The following is a 21,733-nucleotide window of genomic DNA, read 5'->3' as shown; positions in this document are numbered from 1 at the left end:
TTACTACTGGCATCGGCTGGAACCCAGAACTACAGACCAAATTTGTTTGGTTTATTACTTATGTATTATATATAGCAGCACAGAGCTTCCCATCGATAGAGCTACGGTTATAAATGCACCTGGTTTATAGTACTGAATCCAGTTACCTACAAATGAATTCAAGACTGGGGTAGGTGCTGAAGTCATCGGTCTGGCGTCTTTTGGCACGAATCTGCTTGTCATCAAATCTTAAAAAATCACATGACTTCTATGAACTTATTTCGCCTCACAGTGTGAGAAAAAAATGTCAGCCCCCACACTTGACACCACAGAAGTTTCAGGAGGAAATTCTTTCCTCCATGCGCTCCATGTGCATACATTATAGCTAAGGCAGCTTCTAATTGGGCAATATCAAGTACCCGTGTATCATCCTGGAGAAGTTCTCAGACTCTAATTTCTGTAAAGTTTTTTTTATATTCTGTAGACTACTGTTGTCTGTCAACACTCGCCATGCCCTCAAGTAACTGCCTGCGACTATAAGTTTTGTAGCATTACATGTGGCCCAGGAATTTCTAACATCATGTTGTGGCACCTTAATCTTCCACGTGCATGCCCTGGTGCAATTTGAGTCCACACTGTTCTATACTGGGTTATTCGTGTGTTGTTATACAGAATATTCATATTCCGACTCTGATGATTTGCCTTGTTCGGTTTTGTTGGATTAATATTCCGTGCCACCTTTATATTCTTTTATCACCCAACATTCAAAAATATCTTCTCCTTCTGAATTTTCTTCTCGTAAACTGTTCACATATTCACATAATTCAGTAATTCTTCATCCACCCAAAAACAGTGGCTCACCATAATAATGAAGAGGAGCGCTAAACTTCTGCCCAGCACAACAGTGTATTGACAGAGAACAGCAATTAAAGTATGTCCACTCTTCCAATAAATAAAGTAAAATGTAGAGAGAGAGAGAGAGAGAGAGAGAGAGAGAGAGAGAGAGAGAGAGAATGAGATCATGACAATGCAATAAAATAAGCTAAGGGGATGAAAAAATCCACTGTTGTGCCTTTACAGACAATATACATAAAAAATATTTCACCGGTCAGAATAACGGGCCGCAGTCCTCTAAGGTAAAAATGTTTACAATTTCTTCAGTTTTTGGTAATATACATTTGTCATTTACCGAAATTATAAACCGCCAAGTTACATTAAAAGTCACAAAAAAGAAGGCCCATAAATTAAAATGTACACCATTTATTAAATGTGAAATAACACTGACCGGCCAGATCAACTGGTACGGTCCTTCTAATGTTAGAAAGCACAGATAACCACCAAAATATGTGTGAGCTATGAAGTAGAAAGGAATGGGGGACCAGAGAGGAGACATTGTCAGTTATTTCTGTGTTTATTGCAAGCAAGTGGTGTTAGGGAGAGAAGAAGTTAACATGTGGAACACCAATTAGGTGATGACCATGGTTGGGCAATAAAACACAAAGTAAGTCAAGTGCAACTGAGGGATAAAATAGGAGTATCCATGAATGCATGAACTGTTCTCATGAAATTTGTGGAAGACGACACAACATTATTATTCAGATAATATAACTGTTGCAAGAAACTTTGACATTTAAAATGGCTGAAATAAACAGCAACCCACCACTGTTGTACTATTTATTGATATAGCAGGTAAACACCACAGAGGTTTCAAGACCTCTTGGTTTATCTTCAGTAATGAAGACATGCCTTTAATGCAGAAATACAGTAAAACTTCGTTCATACATTTTTTCAACGGACTACAGGAAGAAAATTATAAGCGTGAAAAACGTATATATGAAATATGGCACCATACTATCAAATTGATTGGTAAACACAAATGAAAATTCCAGTAAATAAAATGTTACATTCTGCAAAATGACAAACTGCCTATTGGCTTCTGTCTCGGGTTCTTCGGCCGACGTTCATCTAATGATTTTTCTGACGTTTCGCCAGCACGAGTGGCTGGCATTGTCAAAGCTTCACCCTCCATTGCCGGTGGTGAACTGGAGGCGAGCTCGCGGCCGCAGACTATATGTACCTGGCGCGCCAACGTCCGAGGGCTTCTCCGCGGTCATTTCCGGTGCAGTTCTCCTCTTGCTCCCTGCGACGGTCGTTCGCTGCAGTACGGGCAGCCAGGATCCGTTTACCTTAAGGCTTTCCTCTTTCTTGTTGAAACTGTTCGCGTGTTGTTGGGTTTCTACAGCTTCTCTGAACAAGCGCGTGTGATAGTACTTCTCTACAGCCAGAACTTCCGTGTCGGCGAATTTTATTACGTGGTCGGTCTCATTCAGTGCATGCTCTGCCATGGTCGATTTCTCCACCTGCCCCAACCTGCAATGTCGCTTATGCAGAGCATGCACTGAATGAGACCGACCACGTAATAAAATTCGTCGACACGGAAGTTCTGGCTGTAGAGAAGCACTATCACACACGCTTATTCAGAGAAGCTGTAGAAATCCAAAAACACGCGAACAGTTTCAAGAAGAAAGAAGAAAGCCTAAAGGTAAACGGATCCTGGCTGCCCGTACTGCAGCGAACGACCGTCGCAGGTAGCAAGAGGAGAACCGCACCGGAAATGATCGCGGAGAAGCCCTCGGACGTTGGCGCGCCAGGTGCATATAGTCTGCGGCCGCGAGCTCGCCTCCAGTTCACCACCGGCAATGGAGGGTGAAGCTTTGACAATGCCAGCCACTCGTGCTGGCAAAACGTCAGAAAAATCACTAGATGAACATCGGCCGAAGAACCCGAGACAGAAGCCAATAGGCAGTTTGTCAACAAGTGGCCACGAAAGCCTTAACAATTTTGTATTCTGCAAAATGTTATATAGGCATACTAGGAACCATACTTTACAAAGATATAAAGACAAATGTAAACCTCTACACAGAAGAAAACGTCAGTTCATAAAAAAAAGGTCCATAATATTTTATTTTATTTTATTTTATTTGACACCTCAAAACGGGATAACTGTCATTATTTCGTCAGAAACATTTTGGCGCGTCACAAATTGTTCAATTATTTCTAACGCATTTACTGCATCGTTAAATGTTACGGAGGAATGCTGAGGCTCTTCTGTATCATCCTCATCATCAGTTTCTTCCTTGTCCAGGTCCTGCGAATGCACATTGAACTATCTCAGTGATAGTCGTGGGTTCTGTAGTGACGAGGTTTTCATCAACGTTCACGTAATCCTCAAATGATGCCTGCTCTTCAAGTTGATTCCATTCATCATCATTAGGTGTAGGATCGTCAGTACGATCATTTCCACCATGATTGTGGACTTAATTTCCAAATCCGGCTTTTTGGAACAGTTCCGAATGGTATCATCTGAAACTCTATGCCATGAAGCTACAATGTAGTGCACTGCCTATCAGAAGAAACAATTTCATTAATAATTTTTCGAAGTGTTCTTTGGCTCCGGTAGCACAACATGAAATAAACAGCAAGGAAAAATCTTACCCATAAAATGTTTATTTTCATTTCTTCCATTTTTTCAATATTTACACACCTGATGGCATGCTGCACAAGCATTTTGCGATAATGCAACAACTTGAAATTATGTATTACGCCAAGGTCAAGTGGCTGGAGCTCACTCGTGCAATTTGCTAGAAAGAATTGCATGGTCACATTTCTCAAATAGAAAGTAAGGGGAAGATGTGCTGCACACCTGTCTACGAGCAATAAAATCTTCCGGCCTGCTGCACCCATTTTCACATCGACACTTCGAAGCCAGCTTTCGAAAACTTTTGTCGTGTAGTAATCCATGATTTCTTGTTACTAGTGTATTTTGTGGGAAACGTGACAATAGACAGTTTTCTTGGTGGTAATTAATAATGTTTGAACACGATATATGTTCCAAAATTCTGCTGAATATCAACATTAACGATATGTGCCTGTAATTTAGTGGATTACTCCTGCTACCTTTCTTGAACATTGGTGTGACCTGTGCAACTTTACAGTCTTTGGGTACGGATCTTTCGTCGAGTATGATTGTTAAGTATGGAGCTAATTCATCAGCATACTCCGAAAGGAACCTAATTGGTATACAGTATGGACTTTTATTAAATGATTTACGTTGCTTCACTGCTCCGAGGATATTTACTTCTATGTTACTCATGTTGGCAGCTGTTCTCGATTCGAATTCTGGAATATTTACTTCGTCGTCTTTTCTGAAGTCATTTCGGAAGGCTGTGTTTAGTAACTCTCCTTTGGAAGCACTGTCTTTGATAGTATCTCCATTGCTATCGCGCAGAGAAGGCATTGATTGTTTCTTGTCGCTAACATACTTCACATACGACCAGAATCTCTTTGGATTTTCTGCTAGGTTTCGAGACAAAGTTTCGTCGTGGAAACTGTTATAAGCATCTCGCATTGAAGTCAGAGCTAAATTTGGAGCTTATGTAAAAGATCGCCAATCTTGGAGATTTTGCGTTAGTTTAAATTTGGCGTGTGTGTTTCGTTGTTTCTGCAACAGTGATCTAACCTGTTTTGTGTACCAAAGACAATCAGCTCCGTCGGTTGTTAATTTATTTGGTATAAATCTCTCAATTGCTGCCGATACTATTTCTTTGAATTCAAGCCACTCTGGTCTACATTTATATTATTTATTTGGAATGAGTGGAGATTGTCTCTCAGGAAGGCATCAAGTGAATTTTTATCTGCTTTTTTGAACAGGTATATTTTTTGCTTATTTTTGGGGGATTTGCAGTCTTGCTACGACAACCCTGTGTTCACTAAACCCTGTATCGGTTTTGATGCTCGTTTTTAACCCAGATAGTCCTGAATTATTTGTTTTTCAAAATTGATTTATATCTTATCTACATTCATTCACATGGTTATAAGGAAGAAACTAAAAACAATTTTGAGTATTTATTTTTATTTAGTATTTCCAAAAATGGGCGTCCTTCCAGAAGGACGTCAGGACAATAAGGGAACATGTTTTTAAAGTATATGACATTGCACAATTAACTTGTTTTTGTTTTTATACATTAAAATAAACATAAATAAATTTGAATTATGGGCTAAAACAGCTAATAAATTCAAAAAACAAAGAAAATAACCTATACACATATTTTATGCACTAGTATGATAAGACAAAAAGCAACAAACATGAAGTGGTTCGTCACCTTTTACGCACATAGTAGTAGTTTTTTTGTGGCAACTTCGACATTTCAGCTGCTTCTTCTTTTTTGTTATCTCGTCCGTTGGTAATTCAGCAACATAATGTTCTCTTCCATCAAATCTAGAATCTAGTTTTGCCCTCTTACTAGGACATCCTCTGCTGGTAGTGTCTCTTTTGTTACTTTCAAGAATTGCAGTGACAATTCGACGGCGAAATGTCAGATGATCTATGGGTTATTCGTTGTGCTTGTAAAGACCCCAGGCATTTTGCTCTGCAATGTCTACAAAATGTGCAATGATCGGGAAATAACATTTTTCCCTCTTATAGAGCATCTATATAGGGTTTCATTTTGGTCAGTTCGATCTATGCCTCCCATATGAGTATTGTAGGAGTGTAATAAATTAGGTTGAAGCACGCTAATTCTTTTCCTTTGTTCCCTGGAAAATCTTGCTACAGAGCGTAGTGGTTGCACTCTGTCAAAGTACAGTAACAACATTGTTGTCATTCCAACGTACAATGGAAATCCCGGATGCTGAGTCAGAACAAATTTCATATGATCCTCTATTTTCTTTTATCATTTTATCTACAAATGATAGAGTATAATTCTTAACGCTGTTTCTCTTATTGTTCCTGTTCCTTCCACGCCCCTCTTTTCAGGTCATGTAGTGCAGGTTCATTGAGCTGACTTGCTGGTAATTTATCTACACTTGGATTTTCTTCAGCACCCGATTGTTCATCTGTTACGTCATCAGTTGAATTTAGAGGAGGGTGTAATGTTACATTCACACCAGTATGAGGTATTTCCTCATCTTTTGATTCTAACATGTCCAAAAGTTCCATAAGTGTACATCGTTTTCTGTGAATACAAAATGACAACACATTACCCTGACGTTCTTCTGGAAGGATGGTTGAAAACATTATTGAATTACAACTGACGAAAACTTTCAATCATAATATGAGCCCATAAATAAAATAAGTTAATTCTTTAAGATATTATATGACAAGTTTCAGAATTATTGACGCAATATGAAAGAAAATATACATACCCATCGATGACAAGGTCAGTCAGTTCGGCCATGGTGAAATCGGCCCTATTTTCAAGACACAGTTTCTCACTCACTATGAATGACAGCGTCAAACAGACTGTCGCAGTGCGCAACTGACTCTGCGTACTTCATATAACAATGCGTCACAGTCCGTTGCAACAGTGCGTTATTCGCAAAAATAAATAATATCAACAGTGAGTTACGTCGTCCTTCCAGAAGGACGTCAGGGTTATCTGGGTTAACTCAGGATTATTTCTTGCTAAGAGGTTAAGCGTGTTTTCACAACCATTTACTATTCACGTGGGCTCATGAACTAACTACTAGAAATAATTTTCAGTGAATGCGTTTAGTACAATTTCTTGGCCTTTGAGTGCCATTGTGCGGTCAGGCATTGCATTGTAAAACAAGTGCATCTCATCTGCATCGAAAATTGTTTTTAGGAGCATATTGGGATGTCAGTTCTTTCAAACGGGTTTCCTTCCAATGTTGGACTGTATCAGGATCAACACTTTTGCTTTCGCCACATACATTCTGACAGCTGATGCCGTGTCTTACCTTAAATTTGTGCAGCCAACCATGTGAAGCACTGAAATTTTCCACACCGAGTTGAATTGCAAATTCATTTGCTTTTTCACAAAGCATTGGGCTGCTAATAGGAATGCCTTATGCTCTATGTTGCCTGAATCACTGCAACAATCAATCATCCAAGTTTTCGTATTTCCCGCCCTTAATGCGTGTCCGCTTAATAGTGGAAATTCCGAACACACATGGGCTATATTCATTTTCCTTTGCCTTTGCTACTATAGAATTTAAAGTAGATGCAGAAATTCCTAATTCCTTGGCAATATCCACTCGCTTTCGATTACTGTTTTCCTTCACAACTCTCAAAATTCGTAGCTTTTCAGCAATAGTAATGCTTTTCAGCAATAGTAATGCTTTTCAGCAATAGTAATGCTTTTCTTTTTTCTTCCACTCATGTCACCAGTTCTCAAAATAATTAGAAATACAGTAATACAGTACTGTAGCCTATACAGTATGAGGTGGCATGTGTTTAGGGATTCCCGAGTGACATGCGACAATTCTTGTCCAATTGTGCCCTATGGCTATCACCACTGCCGTAAAGTAAGCTTCACACGTTATACTGTAACGTCTGGTTTTTGTGACGACTCTATTATTGCAATTTATACTATTGTTGCGCATCTGTCAATCTATAAAACAGCCTCAAGTCTGTCACATTAAAAATTAAGTGTTAGTTGGATTTGGATACTTGCAACAAAGTGATTTTCTACTTGGCAACCACAGACCCATGTTAATAGATGGACTTACGCAGATATTATACTATCAGATTTTCTTTGACAACGATCTTTGACATGGCGCAAAAGGGGGTATTACATGTCATCAAATATTTCGTCAAAGTTCCTTCATAATGGCCGATGACGACTTAATACTATTCTCTGCAGTTCAATTTTACTTACGGCATCGGCGGTGTAGTGTGTTGATGTTAGCAACTCCATCTTCATATAATGCATATGTTTTGTTATGAAATGTTCATTTTACGAGCATAACTAGTCTACTGACTGGACAAGGGTACATACAAGAATCTGTCAAACCCCCAGCACTGAATGGTTATTGCCAACATCAACACATTACGCCACCGATGCCGTAAGTAAAATTATACCTGGTCTGCATTTGCGTGCACTGCAATCGCATTGTCATTGCATTTGCAAGAGGAGCAGAAGAAAAGAAAACATACTTGGGTGAAGCCATGGACTTCACGGGCGACATGCGAAAGATATACAACAAAATTTGCTACGGGAGCTGCAAGTCGAGGACATAAAATCGCATGAAAATCTCTCTGGGAATGGACGTGAGTACATTTCAATATGTGCTCAAGAAAGTGGCTCCTCACATTATGAAGCTGAACACTCTCCTCAGAAATGCTGCGTCCACAACAGACAGACTTGCTGTAATACTGCGAGTTCTAGCTACTCAAGTTTACAGTACTGGCACAGCACTCTAATACCACAGTCTAACATAACAGTCGCGACACCCACTGCTGTAAAAGTTGTTACCGCGTTTGACACATGGAGCGACACTAGCGCTCCAAGCGGCGAGTAAGGTGAACATCAGACGCGTCGTAAGCATGTTTGTTTTGCATCCATTTCCTATGTAATTTACGAAATATTTGAGTTATTTTCTTGCCGCCAAGGGTTTGTGTAGTATCAGAAGGCATATATGTTTCTAAAAATGATTCTTAAATAAGCGCAAGAATGGACAAAAGCTACGAATCGAGTGGCAAGCTACAACACATTCGTGAAGAAACACTTATGACATTGGATAAAATTGCAGCTTACCTCGTTGATATCAAAAGAATATAAACACACAGATTCACATGTAAGAAGCACAGACATATACCTCTACATGCAAAAGCGATATACATCCCATTTATCGTTCGGTAGGCCTATTGTGTTTGACATTCTCGCCTATTGTCACAAGTACGACCTTATCTTTATATTATTATAAGTGGGACAAGCAACTGCCAAATAGTGGGTGAAATATGTTGAAAACATTATAATGAGCTGATTACATTACATTTTACCCAAAACCAAATATTTGAATGATTTTCAAACAATCTGTCAGTGAACAAGGTGCTAACAATAATGACATCACACGAAGGAAGAAAGGAAAATTGACTAACGACAGAGGTGACTGAAATACATACCAAACATTACGCTTTTGTAAGACACGAATAAATGCACTTAATCTAACCACTTCATCGTCGAAGCAGTTCTGTGTTGACGATTCGCACGAATCTGGCACTGATACATGGAGAGCTGAACTGGCTGCTTCTGTGTCGTAGGACTGTTTTACAGCTTTAGATGGATTGTCGAATCTTTGTGGCAGTTTTCTCTTCATCGTCAGTTGAGGTGGCTTATTTTGGATGTCAGACAGTGTGGGTACTGCATTCCACACGGGTTTATAATTGTCAGCGCTCATGAACTGGTTTTGCTCGAAATGTAGCGAACAAAACCTGATATTATTATACGGGTAAACTAAGTCTTTTTTTTTATAAGGTCTTCTCATCTGCTATTAACGAGCCATTATCTGCTCCTAAAATGAAACATAATACACATGTAGTTTGCAAGTGAATCCTGACGATACAGTTTAGTAACACGATGGTATATATCTCTCAGGATCCTTAGGGAACCTAAAAAAAAAGACAGCTGTGGTGTCTTCCTCCTGTTGTTGCTGCAATTTATTGTGCTACAAACGCTCCCGCTTGTAAAAAACATTGTAGAAATCAAAAGGAACAACCACTATTCGCTTTCACGATCGCGCCGAACTCACAATTTTAAGTTACTGGCCGCGTGGGGCGCTGCTGGCGCGGTTCGCAACAAAATCGAGGCGAAGTGTCGCGACTGTTGTGTTAGATTGTGCTAATACTGCAGTGCACATTGACGAAAATAATACCAGAAACATTTGAAGCTATTTATAATGCACTGAAGGAGGAATATGTGAAGGCAAATAAATTTAGTACGTACTGCAGTCATGAAATTTTTTTATTTCTACAGAAGTTGTAGATTTTCTCCTTTATATTCTCAGGGGTATACCCTGGCTGTACTTCACGGCTAATAGCATCCGCAATTTTTTTTATAACTCTCACTTTTTATTCTGTTTTTGTATTCTGGATGTCGTAAGCTATACAGTGCTTCATCTGCCTCGAATATTTCTATCAATTTCGTTATATATACGACGCACCATGTAAATTTGAGAGTCATATTGATAAACATTGTGTGTCAGACATCTGCAGCGATGCTAGCGCTCCAAGTGGTTGACTTCTCCATACAGTAACCGTAAGATGAACGCTTCCTTTGATCAAATATAAAGCCTAGCTTACACGACGACATTGGGTTGCGCCACTCGTTGCGTGGAATGAGTTGCATGCTAGTGCTTTCATGTGTGACTGTAGACACGGCAACACCAATATACACTTCAGTTTTGTCGATCGCTGAGTCGTGTCTGAAATAAAAGTTTTGGCAGCTGCACGTCGCAAGAGTTGTGATGGAGTTAAAGCTTGTTGCGTGGAATCGGTGCTTAAGAAAAAAAATAAGAAACGTGTTTCGATTCGTAACTGGATGAAGAAAAGACGTCAGCTCGGTTGCTCAGCATCACTGCTAAAATAATTTATAATGGAAGATCCAAGAAGTTCTTTTAATTATCTTAGAATGTCACCAGAACTGTTCACATTTGTTCTAAATAGAGTTAATTATGCAATAAGGAATAAAGGTACTGTGATCCATGAAGTACTGTCGCCAGAACTGAAATTACATATATTACGTGCAGTACAATCGAGAACACTCGGCATGCTATAAGATACGTTTCTAGTTGGAGATGACACTATTCCATTAACACCAATAATTATTAACATTAACGGCAATAATTATTAACATTAGCAACAATAATTATTCGAAGCAGGCCGCATTAAGAAGATAGATCCGTACAGTGGCAATATTTCAAAATTCTAACATACGTGAATGGAGAGCACTGCAGCGACGTTTTAAATAGATGAATATTGAATAAAGAATGCAGCTTGTTGAATTTGTATAGCCTTCCCTCCTGTCAACAATATTCCTTAACATAGAGCTGGCCAACTTGAATGATGGGATGTTAGTCTTGTAGACGAGAGCATTGCCACAGCTAGAAGTACACTTGATTGTATTTTTCTTAATTCAGTTGTATATGTGCTCCTAACTCAATAAATTTTGCACTGCAGCTAAGATATTGTCAAACCATCTATGTTATGATCGCACATGACGGCCTCGGCGGCAGCAATACGTTGCATATTTTGGTACAGCAATATGTTGCATATTTTGGTAATCAGCATCACTGAAATCTCACAGACACCTATCGGAGCATAGATATCCAAAAAGCGAACATTATTCTCAGTTCCCCACTTCATATTTCAATTTGTCTACAGTCTACAAACACACATAGCCTAAAAACTCATGCAACTAGTATCACCATAGTTCGAACACGCCGAAAGTGTTTAGTTTCGCCAACGAGTTGCGCGGCGCGCATGCGCAGTGCCCGGTGGCGCAGTTGCCTGCAACCTAGTGTTGTGTAATCTAGGCTTGAGTCAAGGTGTTATGTTGTTGTTGTTGTGGTGGTGGTCTTCAGTCCTGAGACTGGTTTGATGCAGCTCTCCATGCTACTCTATCCTGTGCAAGCTTCTTCATCTCCCAGTACCTACTGCAACCTACATCCTTCTGAATCTGCTTGGTGTATTCATCTTTTGGTCTCCCTCTATGATTTTTACCCTCCAGGTTGCCCTCCAATACTAAATTGGTGATCCCTTGATGCCTCAGAACATGTCCTACCAACCGATCCCTTCTTCTAGTCAAGTTGTGCCACAAACTTCTCTTCTCCCCAATCCTATTCAATACTTCCTCATTAGTTATGTGATCTACCCATCTAATCTTCAGCATTCTTCTGTAGCACCACATTTCAAAAGCTTCTATTCTCTTCTTGTCCAAACTGTTTATCGTCCATGTTTCACTTCCATACATGGCTACACTCCATACAAATACTTTCAGAAACGACTTCCTGACACTTAAATCTATACTCGATGTCAACAAATTTCTCTTCTTCAGAAACGCTTTCCGTGCCATTGCCAGTCTACATTTTCTATCCTCTCTACTTCGACAATCATCAGCTATTCTGCTCCCCAAATAGCAGAACTCCTTTACTACTTTAAGTGTCCCATTTCCTAATCTAATTCCCCATCACCCAACTTAATTCTACTACATTCCATTATCCTCGCTTTGATTTTGTTGATGTTCATCTTATATCCTCCTTTCAAGACACTGTCCACTCCATTCAACTGCTCTTCCAAGTCCTTTCCTGTCTCTAACAGAATTACAATGTCATCGGCGAACCTCAAAGTTTTTATTTCTTCTCCAAGGATTTTAATACCTACTCTGAATTTTTCTTTTGTTTCCTTCACTGCTTGTTCAATATACAGATTGAATAACATCGGGGAGAGGCTACAACCCTCACTTCCTTCCCAACCACTGCTCCCCTTTCATGCCCATCGACTCTTATAACTGCCATCTGCTTTCTGTACAAATTGTAAATAGCCTTTCGCTCCCTGTATTTTACCCCTGCCACCTTCACAATTTGAAAGCGAGTATTCCAATCAACATTGTCAAAAGCTTTCTCTAAGTCTACAAATGCTAGAAACGTAGGTTTGCCTTTCTTCTAAGATAAGTCATAAGGTAAGTATTGCCTCACGTGTTCCAACATTTCTACGGAATCCAAACTGATCTTCCCCGAGGTCGGCTTCTATCAGTTTTTCCATTCGTTTGTAAAGAATTCGCGTTAGTATTTTGCAGCTGTGACTTATTAAACTGATAGTTCGGTAATTTTCACATCTGTCAACACCTGCTTTCTTTGGGATTGGAATTATTATATTCTTCTTGAAGTCTGAAGGTATTTTGCCTGTCTCATACATCTTTCTCACCAGATGGTAGAGTTTTGTCAGGACTGGCTCTCCCAAGGCTGTTAGTAGTTCTAATGGAATGTTGTCTACTCCCGGAGCTTTGTTGTGACTCAGGTCTTTCAGTGCTCTGTCAAACTCTTCACGCAGTATCATATCTCCCATTTCATCTTCATCTACATCCTCTTCCATTTCCATAATATTGTCCTCAAGAACATCGCCCTTGTATAGACCCTCTATATACTCCTTCCACTTTTCTGCTTTCCCTTCTTTGCTTAGAACTGGGTTTCTATCTGAGCTCTTGATATTCATACAAGTGGCTCTCTTTTCTCCAAAGGTCTCTTTAATTGTTCTGTAGGCAGTATCTATCTTACCCCTAGTGAGATAAGCCTCTACATCCTTACATTTGTCCTCTAGCCATCCCTGCTTAGCCATTTTGCACTTCCTGTCGATCTCATTTTTGAGATGTTTGTATTCCTTTTTGCCTGCTTCATTTACTGCATTTTTATATTTTCTCCTTTCATCAATTAAATTCAATAATTCTTCTGTTACCCAAGGATTTCTACTAGCCCTCGTCTTTTTATTTACTTGATCCTCTGCTGCCTTCATCGCTTCATCCCTCAAAGCTACTCATTCTTCTTCTACTGTATTTCTTTCCCCCATTCTTGTCAATTGTTCCCTTATGCTCTCCCTGAAACTCTGTACAACCTCTGGTTTAGTCAGTTTATCCTGATCCCATCTCCTTAAATTCCCACATTTTTGCAGTTTCTTCAGTTTTAATCTACAAGTGTTATATGTGATGAAAGAAAATTTGACCACTGCCTAGCTTTGACAAAGTTCCTTATTACACTATAAAATTTTATTATAGTCTAATATCGGCCTTACCAATCCATTTCACGGCAACCCACTCTGAAAACTGCATCATAACTTGTGAACACTTTGGATGTTTCGCCAGGACACAAAAAAAAAAGTCTAAGTGCGAAAAACGTATAAGTGAAAGACGTATAAATGAAGTTTTACTGTATTGTTTCACATTTACATATTTGTGTGTATCCCATCTGTGATGGGAGTACATGGAATTGTGGTATGTCAGCAGAGTTAATGACAAAAATGATGATACAAATGTAGAAGTGTAATGACACCTTTACTGCTTGCTTGTAATCAGGAACTCGGTGAAGCATGCAAGTATGGTTACTTTCAGTTTACTGTTAGATAATTATAGTTGTATCCTTGCCAGTAGAAAAGGTGGACATAAGATATGAAGTGTATGAAATACCAAATGTCTGGCTTTTGTGTGGAATATCAGCATTTCACATGCACTGTGGCACTGCTGTTGTAAAAACAACTTGTTAATATCTGTATTCTTGTGTGACCAATTAAAAATCATATTATGAAATTGAGAAAAATACAGTTGGTCATGTATCTTTTCAGAGTCTTTAAAAGATTAAATGGAAAAATGACATTTCACAGGGTTTCTATAGGACACCTCACTGAGCTCCATATTCCGGATGGGCATTGTAGATGTAATAGCACGTTTCTATTCATAATATTTGTCATACACAAAGAGGTAAAAGTGGAATAGCAACATAAATTTAGCAATGTTTTTGCATTAAATATGCTATAACTGAAAATAAATACAGAGGTCAAAGCAGGTTTTGTGCTATTAGCCCTCAAAATAAATGGCAAGCACTCATTAGTTATATACTTTGTTCATCATAAGAATAAAAAGTACAAACATGGTGATTTGTCAGTAGCCATATCACTCATACACTGGTGGTGTTACTCACTTGGAAGGAGGCTCCACTTATCTATTCATATCTTATTACTATATTACTGTAAGCGAAACTTTAAGATATTTTAATGTATTAACGGCCATCAATGTTTTTCTTAATCCTATTGTAGCTACATAGTTTTTATTTCAAAAATTGTGTACATTCACAGTCTCTGTACTGTTGGGCTCCGATTGCCTCGCTGTTAGTATGTAGTGCGAAAATGGCTGACGCTGCTTCCTGCTCCATAGTGAAATGCATGTGTTGAATGTCACAAAAAAGTGGCAAGAAACAGATTGCTCTCAGTGTCTTTCACAAGTATACATAAAAAATCAGCTTTGAAGTATTCTGAGGACTTTATTTATTGAAATTAAGGCTTCTTCATCAAAGGCATGCATAACTGGGTCAGTAATGTTGTAGAATCGTAATCTGGTAATTCAGTGGATCATTGGTTCAAATCTATTAATGGGTCATTAGCTCAAATCTCACTTTGGTGTTTTTTTTTAAATACCTACATCTTTTAAGTATAAAATTCATCAAATGTGCTAATTAACACAGGTCTGATCATCATTTTTTTTAATGAAAAGTGCCTGTCTCCTTGTTTATAATTACATACTGCATGCAAAATTCCAGTTTTCATTCCAAATACGAATTCCCAATTATGGATATTTTATAAAAGATTTGTAATAAAGGTTGTTTACATTAAGAAAATATAACAAATTAAATTTTTAGAACAAAAATGAAAAATTGGATACTCTTTATTTTGGCTGTGTCCAGTGGTTTGTACCACATATGTGGTCTCACACGAGTCAAAGTGATAAGCTTCATAGAAACACAGGAAACAATTTTCACAGTATTGAGCACACTATATACAAATGCTACATTTTTACATTTGACACTGTACCACTGCAATATGAACCCAACAGAACTGATTTGGAGACAAGTTAAGGGATATGTCACAAGAAATAGCAAGATATTTAAGCTGCCAGTCATACTGGAATTAATGCATGGTGTCATAAAAGTGGAGGAGAACATTTGGCGTGTGGATGACTTCGTGGATCCTGTTGTTAATGGACTCATTATCAACATTGCAGATGACAGTTCCAGTACTAAAATGTATTTCTTGGATTCGGATATGGAAGGAGTTCAGCAGCAAACCTGAAGAAATTATCAGTACTTATCATGCCAAGGAAGCCAACAAAGCTCAATACTTTTAGTGGCTTCAGTATTTAACTATATGATGAAATCCCTGCATGAGTCAGACATAGCCCACACAAAAAAAAAAAGACTCTTGGGTTTAAGTTGGGAATTTTCATCACTCTTATGTTTAATTACAATACTATGTTGGCTAAGAACGAGAGCGCATTATGTTTTACGTGTGGTTACCTAAGAAATGTGTTGTATTGCTAGAGTTTTGCCGAATATGATTTCATTCTTTTTTTAAGAGTTAAATGATAGTCAAAACTACATTGTCTCTCTGCTCATCTCACTTTATGCATTAACTGCAACTGCTCACATCACTGCAGGTTACTTGGACCAGCGGGCTCGCCTGTGCTGTTGAAATTAAATGCCCTGGTAAAGCAGTTGTCCCATATTATTGCTGAGTCAATGTGTGCATAATACACAGCATAAAATTTATACCTTTTATTCTACTTGACTGTACATGAGGCAGCTTGGCTTCCACCCCATGTGTAATGAAATCCAATGAGATTTCAGTAAACATGGAAGAATTCATGATGTAATGTTTACATTAGATTTATTCTTATGATGAACACAGTATAGTTTATTTTATTTGTTTCAATTCCGTGGTCACAGTTTTTCACAAGTACACTATGGATAAGGTATTAATGTGATGTTTGCATGCATTCTGCAGAGGACATTTCTGCCACAGTTCACATGTTAATATGTTTGACATCTGTCATAAGCTTTCAAATAACTAATTTTCAATGGTTTTTAATGCTGTGGTAAAACCATTACTAGCTAAATATGCCCTGATTTTCTGCCTCCCCCTCCCCTAGGTAATTTTGAACTATAAAGTGAACACACTGTACTTTCAGGGTCAGTTAAAAATTGCAGCTCAGGCTCACTTGAAAGAATATTGTCCATAAATGGAGACACCTGCGTTTGAGCCCTGCCTTGGCCCACAGCCTTAACTGTCACATGTGTATTCCACCAAGATTTAAAAAATCTCATCTCCATTACAACCAAGTTAGACTGTCCACTGCATCAGTTCTGTGTTCTGTGCTAGTCTTGTAGCATTGCAGGATGACCTCTGTGGAATATTGAAGCTGTGTAGATGAGCCATTAGTAGTTTAAAGCATTTATGGGAGGAAGAGCACCACCATTAAAAGGCAAATGCCTGGTCCAAAACTCAGTTTTAATCTTTAGCAAAGGAATAACATGACAGGTATTCTGTCTGGAGTAAAAGAATTTTCATTCTCAGAACAGTGTTTGGTTGTGCTCTCTCTCTCTCTCTCTCTCTCTCTCTCTCTCTCTCTCTGTGTGTGTGTGTGTGTGTGTGTGTGTGTGTGTGTGTGTGTGTGTGTGTGTGTGTGTGTGTGTCCATACACACACACACACACACACACACACACACACACACACACACACACATATCTCTATCTAGCTGTTAGAGCAATGTTTACTCCTTATTGTAATTTGTTTTCCTTATTTCTCTAGGTATTGAGGCAGTCAAAAGCTTCGTTTGCACCAACAATAAATCTTATCAAAAAATGTATAGAAGCCTTAATTGACAAGCAGTATATTGAACGTACTCCACATTCACCAGATGAGTACAGCTATGTGGCGTAAAAATGTGACTCTCAAGATGGCTCTTAAGGATGCAAAAGCATTTTCCTTGATTTTGAATATACGAATGATTACTACCACTACAGTTATTTACTAAACTTGAGAGAGTGATTGAAAGTGTAAACATAATTTTCGTTGTAATGGTGTTTCTTTTGCAATTATGATTGTGTTTGCAATGAACTTGTTGAGCCACTTGTATTCCAGCAGTGTTTTGATGTTGCTTACAGTGTGGATGCAATCATGCTTTGTGGCTTTTGATAACTGTTGTGAAGTATGTAGTTGCTGTACAGGATTAAATTAAGACTGTTGTTTGGGAGTGATTCCCCCCCCCCCCCCTCTCTCTCTCTCTCTCTCTCTCTCTCTCTCTCTCTCTCCTCTCTCTCTCCTCTCTCCTCTCTCTCTGTGTGTGTGTGTGTGTGTGTGTGTGTGTGTGAGAGAGAGAGAGAGAGAGAGAGAGAGAGAGAGAGAGAGAGAGAGAGAGAGAGAGAGGGGGGGGGGGGGAGAGACTGGGGTTCACACATATTTGTGTGGGTTGAGAGAAACCTGGAAGGGAGGGGGATGGTGTGTTTGTCTGGATGTGAGTGAGGAGGGGAAATGGGTGTATATGTAAGGTCATTCCTCTGAATAAGTTTTTCTAGGAGGAGAGTGATGTAGTTGTTATTGTTACTGCCATTGCTGATGGAAGTTCTGAAGTCTCTCATGTAATAAGAGACATCATCATCTAATGAGAGATATCTTCGTAGAGAATGACCTCTGCAGCTATTTCAAATTGTGTCTAGAGAATTGAAAGAAATCACTATGTATGAAAAAGAAGCAATGTTCCACTTAAAGATATTCTTTGCAACCTTGGCCAAAGGAATTTAAGAGCAAAATAAATTGAAAGAATGGGCAGATCAGAAACTTTTCTGTCTGTTTTGTTGACATCATAATATTAGGCGATCTGTTGTGTGTGCAGAGACTGCTATTGCTACACATTCTGTCTTGCACTTCTACCAATATATTTTCAGAATACATGTCTAGCATTAGCCTTAAACTTCATTTTGGTGCTTTTAATCAGCATGTATTTACCATTTTCCTGGTTTGTAGCTATGCTGGTACTGTGCAAAATGTATGATGTCAAAAATATTTTACCTGCTTTTGTAGAGTGAATGGGAAATGCAAGTTGCAGTTGTTCACCCCATTTTCCCTCCAGGAATTCTGTAACTGTATTGTGGGATGTTGTTGGTGTAGCAGAAGAAAATATTTAAAATATTTCGTACAGTGTTGATATGTTGTGTTGATGTGTACTAAAGAATGTATGTCTTAATGTAAAATATAATAAATATTCTTCATAGTTCTAAATTTTTATATTAAAAATTTCCTGGCTTTATGATTTGAAACACACTTCCTCTATGGCTATGTTGCTACGACAAAGTAAACACACTAGATATCCACCATTACAGCTTCTGAAGACCATAAGTTTAGTAGCTGATGAATACCTCATTTCTGGTTAATGTTGCTACATTACTTCCAGTTTTTGTTTTTCATTTATTCAAAGACTTCAAGATTAGCATTCTTACCTTTTGTACTTCATTTTTGCACACAGATTACTGTTATCTTCCAACTGCCCTCCTTTATAGATTTTTGTTTGCCCCTCACATTTATACCATTCCTCTTCTCGTACAACTCTGATGTTCCCAGTGTGGTTGTACGGTGTCTGAACACCACTCAACCTGTCCCAGCATTCCATAACTGCATTGCTAAACATCTGTGTCTCTAACCAGCCAATAAGTGAGGTGGTATAGAGATTAAAACTCTGGACTCTTGACTCTTGAATGAAAAGATCTGGATGCAAATCTCTGTGAGCCATCTGGACACTGGTTTCCCTAAACCAATTAAGGCAAATATTGGGACTGTTCTGTTGAAAAGGACAGGGCTGATTTTGTTCCTCACTCTTGTCTTGTTTGACTTAGTGTTCCTTCCCTGAACACCCCCACCCCTCCCCCCCCCCCCCCCCCACCCCCCCCCCCCCCTCCCCAGTCTCTCACAAAGGGGGCTTACAACTCTTTCATGTGTACATGCATGGTGATCACAGGGCATCGAACCATGCAATACTTTTCCTTGACTTTCTTTCCCTTGTTTTTAACCTCTGAGTGCACTACTTGATGTTGACATGGCCATACCTCCAGTTTTTCCTTTTGGTTACTGTGCTTTGTCTTTTAGTTATGTCCTAAATTCCATTCTGTTCATTTACAAATGCCCCCTTACTTGATTTGATCTCCACACTATTTTCAGAATTTTTCAATAGTGGGAGTCATGCGAGGAAGTTGCCCAATAACCAGCGCGGTAGCCAGTCCATATGGGAGATGGGGTGGGGGGAGGTTAGGTACCCATATGTTGGAAGCCTTCTGACTATTTAGGGATGCAAAATGCACTGTTGGTGCTTGAGCTTGATCCCTACCTATGAATGTGTAGGGGTCGGTGACTATTCTATTTGGGACACTTGACAGCGGAGATTGCTTTGAAAGGATAGTGTCCATAGGGAGAGCCACTGATCAGAGTGAGTGGCACCATGGCAGACTAGTCGAAATAAACCTTTGTAGGTTTCCCTCATAAGCTATGAACTGAAGTGAAAACTAACCTGTTAGACAAGGAGAGAGATATGTACATAAGTTCCTGGACAAGTTAAGCGTGAGGTCACTTCAATAAAAAAAAGTGCAGAACGTATCTATACTGATTGAAACTGCATCCCCCCCTCTATCATGAGCATTACAACCCTCCACCCCCCACCCCCACCCCACCCCCAAATTATAGTTTATTGGTGTCACGTGTAACCAAACCCTATGTAAGCTCTGCGCCCAACTCTCCCTCCATATGAGATGCTTCAGCTGTATGAAATTTGGCTATATGTCATCTAATTGTACAGATGAACCTATCTTTAAAGATTGTGGACAACTGCTGCACGAGGATGCGTCGTGTACAGCAGCTTCATTGCATCAATTGTGGGGAAGATCACTCCTCCCTCCATTACCAACCTGCCACATCACAAGAAGGGAACGTAAAATCCAAGCATTCCAGATCTTTGATCAGTCAACAGGTCAGAAAACAAGGAATAAGTATGATCATCTTTATCCCATCTACATGAGGATAAGCTACTCCCAAAAAGTAACCCTTCCAACACCTACAAGTATTGACATTCCTTCTCTCTCCTCATTACTGGACCATAGTAGCCACCTTAGTTCATTCGTTCATGTAAGGAAGGGGAGGACTTCTCCTACTATTCGCCTTACCTTTATATCTGAACTTGTGACCTCGACCCCTGTATCTGTATACTAAAATCATACCACAGAACAGCCCTCATTTGAACCAGTGTTGTGTTTATGTATTACTATTATGAAATCCAAATCCCTGAAGGATAAGAATAAAAAGGAAAAGAAGAAACCAAAGGTGAAGCTGGATCCATCAGACCTGATTACTGTGCCCCTGCCCCATTTCCCTTCTATAGATATCATCCAATAAGGGGCAACCAACAGGTGATCCTAATCCGAACCAAATCATGGTTAGCAATTCCATCCCTTTCACACTGTGTTGTAAGTACCAAATTGATCCTGAAAGGACCTCTTGGCAGTTTGTTTGTGTTGGTCATTAAGACCACCTCTGGTTACTAAACACCACTTTAACATCATGATGTAAGGAGTGGTGGTTTGCGCACAGACAGACATAAAATTCAGCCTTTGCAACGTCTAACTCCCAACAGAGGGGGGAAAGGTGACATACCGTGAGACCGTTGATTTGATCTCCTAGCTACCTCAACCCGTTCTTTCACTGAGCAACAGCAATGCCAACTTTTATTAGGCAGTTCCAAGATGACTAATATATTGGAGCAGGTATTTTTTTATATATTGACCTTTGTATGCTGAATAATGGCTCCCTCATGCATTTTAGTACAGCACATGGATCCTTTTGAGCCATCAATCTGAGGTTTGTAGCCCCAGTTTTTACCCTTTTATTCAGTGGAAGGTACATGATGACCTCTGCAATAGTGATCCCTACTTTCTCCTTTTATCCCTTCCAGACCAAATCCCCTACATTGGAATGCTGGCTGGCACACTTTTAGCATTTCCATAATGCTTGCCAGGCTTTCCCAAGGGAAGAGACTGTCAGGTGCACAACCACCAAACATATTACACTCATCAGAACTAGCAATGCCACTTTCCCCTAGATTTCCCCCCCCCCTGCCCCCCCCCCCCTCCCAAAAAAAAAAAGAAAAAAAAAATCGGAGACCAGTCCCATTGTAGATTCACAAATCACCACGGAAGAGCATTTCATCTACATCTATACTCTGCAAACCTCTTTGTGCAGGGTTCCAGTCCTGAATGGTGTGCAGGCGAAGCAATTATTGATATGTCTGCGTGAGTTCAAATATATTTTATTTTACCTTCAGGATCTTTTCACGCGATATACATGGAAATAAGCACTATATTGGTTGACGTCTTGT

General features: G+C 39.3%; 1 protein-coding gene across 2 annotated transcripts in view; it reads left to right on the top strand.

Annotated features, from left to right (window-relative positions):
- The window catches only part of LOC124721576 (cullin-2), a 186,042-nt gene extending 168,426 nt beyond the window's left edge, over positions 1-17,616 (top strand). For both annotated transcript variants that reach the window (XM_047246619.1, XM_047246618.1), the window contains exon 15: positions 17,128-17,616. In XM_047246619.1, coding sequence (XP_047102575.1) covers positions 17,128-17,259 — 132 coding nt within the window. In that variant the 3' untranslated portion in view covers positions 17,260-17,616. The remainder of the gene's footprint in view (positions 1-17,127) is intronic.
- Positions 17,617-21,733: the final 4,117 nt, after the last annotated feature.

Source organism: Schistocerca piceifrons, chromosome X (assembly GCF_021461385.2).
Source record: "Schistocerca piceifrons isolate TAMUIC-IGC-003096 chromosome X, iqSchPice1.1, whole genome shotgun sequence".
NCBI lineage: Eukaryota > Metazoa > Arthropoda > Insecta > Orthoptera > Acrididae > Schistocerca > Schistocerca piceifrons.
This window is presented reverse-complemented; position numbering and strand designations above follow the sequence as displayed.